At 37.3% G+C, this 4,251-nt stretch overlaps 1 protein-coding gene across 1 annotated transcript; it reads left to right on the plus strand.

The window, feature by feature from the left end:
- The first annotated feature begins 243 nt into the window (after nucleotides 1-243).
- On the plus strand, nucleotides 244-1,995 carry LOC306820218 (uncharacterized protein). The gene is made up of 4 exons (XM_079337991.1): nucleotides 244-652; nucleotides 846-960; nucleotides 1,072-1,164; nucleotides 1,532-1,995. Exons 1-4 carry the CDS (start codon nucleotides 580-582, stop codon nucleotides 1,590-1,592), a joined length of 342 nt encoding a protein of 113 aa, XP_079194117.1. The 5' UTR covers nucleotides 244-579; the 3' UTR covers nucleotides 1,593-1,995.
- The last annotated feature ends 2,256 nt before the right edge of the window (nucleotides 1,996-4,251 follow it).

Genomic DNA, 4,251 nt, shown 5'->3' on the forward strand with positions numbered 1-4,251 from the left:
GGAACCATGTATGGGTGTAGAATGTATGAGTGTAGAAAACAAGATCAAAATATTATAGCATCAGTTTCTCGAACAACGAATAAAAAATGAAGCCCTGCGGCTTATTTTTTTTATCGTAATAGTGGTAAAACAGAATTGGACAATACATTTTTACAAACCTATCATACCCCTAAAACTTTATTTCCGGTCAGAAGAACAGTTATTGACAGACAGTAAAGTTCATTGTTGATTTGATTCTCTGGATATGTCTGGGCAAACTTTCACATCAAGTGTTAATCATCTTGGTATGTGGTTGAGTCATGTTTCACTTAATTAGCGCATCATTAACTCTTTCTTTTCTCTTCCTGTGGGAAGGAGTGAGAGCACACTTCAGTGTGTGCCTAAGGAGTGAGTGTGGAAATTCCAGAGCCCAGTGCAGGTTTGGCTTGACGGGAAAAAGCATGGGGTCTGGGAAAGCCCACTCTGTGTTCTGCCTATAAAAGGCAAGCAAGCGTTCAGCAGCTCTTTACTCTCTCTCCTCAGCCTGCTCAGTTCTCTTTTGACTGATTCCTGGACTTTTGTCTCCTAAAAGAGAAAAACATGGCATTGTCAGAGAAAAGATATGCTTTCCTTTTGGTCATTGTGGCTGCAGTTTGTATTCAGCTCTATCAAGGTGAGTTACAAACAGGTTCTAATGGTTCAAGTTTAATCTCATTGTAAACGATGGACAATTAATGCTTGCATTAAGAATTTAAACTGTCAAATTCTGTTCCACGTAATTAAAAAGTTAAACAGATGATATTTTGTGCATGTTGGTGCTTATTGCTGAAGCTTCACACATTAACTGTTTAAACTTTTTCCTGCAGCTCATGACATTCCTGACCGCTGCTACTGTCACGACTTCATCAAGTTCATCAGAGCGAATATGTCAGATTTTCAAGTCCATGAAAGACGACATGGATGTGATAAGACTGAACTAATGTAAGGTTTGAATAAACGTGCGGATATTGGTATTTTTTCTTTTATGTACAGCTGTCATAAGCTGAGTCTTAGTTTGAGTCATTCTGATTACCTTCTTTTTAACTTGTTCAGTGTAACCGTGGACATTCCAGGCAACACCACAGAGAAAATCTGCATGAATACAGAGGGAAAGATTGCAAAGGCCTTCTTGAGATGCTGGGAAAGGCAAGTTATACCATGTATATTAAACATAACGTGCGGTCACACTATGCAATCCTCTTCAACCAATAACACCTTTCAATTGAACTTTATTTGAGACAAATGAACTTCTATTTTCAAGTCATTTGAGCAACAATGTCTGACTGAATTCTTCTGAGATAAGGCATTTTAAATTGTTTGATTTTGATTTAGTATCACATCAATCTGTGCAACAGCTCTATACGGTATACTTTCTGCAAATAAAAAGAGTTTATAACTAGACATTGGCTCAACGCTTTTAATCACATTAACATGTGACTTGTTGCACAAACCTACAGATGTTTCATATTAGTCCTCTGGCCTGATCCCTGTTTTTCTTCTTTCCCTCTTTCAGGATAAACAAAGACATGAGCCGTAAAAGGGAGTGCATTGACAGAAAGAGAAAGGCTGAGTGAAAGTACAAGGGGAGGCCTGACTGGGGAGGAAAGTTATCTGGACCAGAGTCTCGGAGGTGACATGAAGACTGAGCCCATGAGCCTGAGAATGCTGAGAGCAGAGCTTTCACTGAACTCCTGCACTGCAGAGGATTGGGAAATGAGAGAGAGAGGGGGAACAGCCATGAGAGAGGAAATAATTTACAGCTTGCAGGCATGACTGGATAAGAAAAGAGTAACAAGAGACAACCATGTAGAGTATTATAACAGTAAGTCTGTAAAAAAAAAACCACTGAAAAAATGCACAAATTTAGTCTGCTTATGTGAACTATTATTTATGATGCTTTATTTATTGTAAAATATTATGCCTTTAGTATGATTTTTATTTTTTACAAACGATTGATTACAATCAAATAAATATGGTTTTGATACAAGTCCATGAGTTCTGTTTTTTAAACCTTAATTCTAAAAAATAAAATGTTAATGTCTTGTTTCTTGCAAACAGCACCTCAAAATTTAACCAGTGAAGTTTAGAAAACAAGCACAGGTTTACATGATACTGACGCTCATTTGAGAATCTGACCACAGCTGTTTTGCAGCAGCAGCAGCTGCAGGCTGGTTGACAGAGAGGATAAGGATTCCTCAACCATCTCATGACTATGTCAACAAGTTGAAAAGTGATTAGACATGTCTGCCAAACTTTAGAGCCAAGCATGCAACAAGGAAATCATCTTAAGAGTCAAGTAGAATTTGGGAATTTTCATTTTTTTTGTGTGAGGTCGTAATGTTAACATCATACTGCTGCTGTTGTGAGGTTTTTGATTTGTCAACAAAAAAGTCTGTCAACGATTGCAGAGGCAGCATCAGACTTTTGGGATGAGGTCTCCAACAGCCAATGTTGACAGATATGAACTGCATTTATTCATCTTCATATAATTTTTTTACATTTTGAAAAATCTTTGTTTGTTGACACCAATATTTGAATAGTTAATGAAATACTTTAACTTCAAACAGTTTTGGCAAGAAATCAGCTTTTATGATTAAAACAAGTTTGCAGTTCGGTCCCTGTTAAAATCCCAGGTGGGATAGTTTTGTTTAGAGCAGATTAAGGTCACAGGGGAATCCCAAAAGGCTTGATATCAGCTAACCTTTGCAACATATTTGACAGCAGTATTTCACATTTTAAATAGGGGTGGGACTTGATTAAAAAAAGTTATCTAATTAACTCAGGGCTTTTTAATTAATTTATCAAAATTAATCACATCCATTTAGCGACTGAATTTGTGAGTTGTTCGAATCATTTGGTTGAGTTTGGGCCTCTTGTTTGTCCTCGTACCGGAGCTGCTAGCACACATAACTCCAGTGGTTTCTGCACTCGCTCCGACGTGTTTTGCACCAGTGGGTTAAATTGCTTCGGTGCTATACAAACTATTTTCTGCACAGTTTGAACATAACCATGGTTTTATCAAGGATTCGAGATTCAAGATTTTTATTTGTCACATGCTCAAACAGATGTGCAGTGAAATGACAATAAACACTCAGTTTAGCAATAATAGAATATAAACAAAAAAAATAAAAGGAGTTATTTGAATGTACAAAAATAATAAATATAGAATAGAATACTGTAAACAGTGTAAAATGTCAGTGTGTAAAGTGTAAAAGTGACTAGGGTCCAGTAAAAAAAGTAATGTTCAAGATTTACAAAAAGATTATTGAATGTACAAAAAATATAGAGAAATGTAAAAAGAAAAATGTAAACAATGTCCAGGGGTGTCAAAGTGCAGATTATGTTTTTAACTGAGGAGAGTGGAGTTAACAGTCCGGACAGCCTGAGGAAAGAAGCTCTTCCTGAGTCTCTGTGTTTGCCTTGATTTGTCGAAGGCGCCTACTAGACGGGTAGGAACATGAACAGCCCGTTAACCAGGTGGTGGGGGTCATTCATGATCCTCTTTGCCCTGGCTCTGCTCCTCCTTGTGAAGATGTCCTGGAGGGTGGGGAGTGTTGTACCCATGGTGCGCTCTGCTGACTTTAGCACCCTCTGCAGGGCTCTTCAGTCGTGTACAGTGCTGTTCCAGTACCACGAGGTGATGTTTCCAGTCAGCACACTCTCCAACGCTCCGGAATAAAAAGTCTTCAGGACCTTCACAGAGACGGTCAGGTTGTTTCTTAAACGAAAAATGTAGTTACATTGGCTCTAACAATGCGCATTTATCCGAGTCCTCTGTTTTGGAAGCCATTAGCCAAGCTCTGACGTCATGTGTGGATCAGGGTAATTGGCATACTGGTTAAAAAAACTTAAAAATGGTTAAAAAAAAAGAAAATGAAAGTTGCTATGAAAAAAGTTCACATTTTTTTATGGTAAGAAATTGGAAAAAACCCCAAAAAACACCTGGCCAGTACGAAATTTTTTAGGGTAAGAAAACACCTGCCATTACAAAAAAGTTAAAGAAAAAAAAAAAGTCAAAAATGAAAAAAAAATAATTGAGAAAACTGGAAAAACATAACACCCCCTCTTAACGAAAAAGTTGAATTTTTTTATGGTCAAAAATTGAAAAAAAACTATACACCCTCGTGAGAAAACTGCAAAAACATAACACCCCCTCATTACAAGAAAGTTGAAATTATTTTGTGGTCAAAAACTGAAAAAAAAAAGCCTCACCAGAAAACTGAAAAAAACGTG

Source organism: Symphodus melops, assembly GCF_947650265.1.
Source record: "Symphodus melops genome assembly, chromosome: 2".
NCBI classification, from domain to species: domain Eukaryota; kingdom Metazoa; phylum Chordata; class Actinopteri; order Labriformes; family Labridae; genus Symphodus; species Symphodus melops.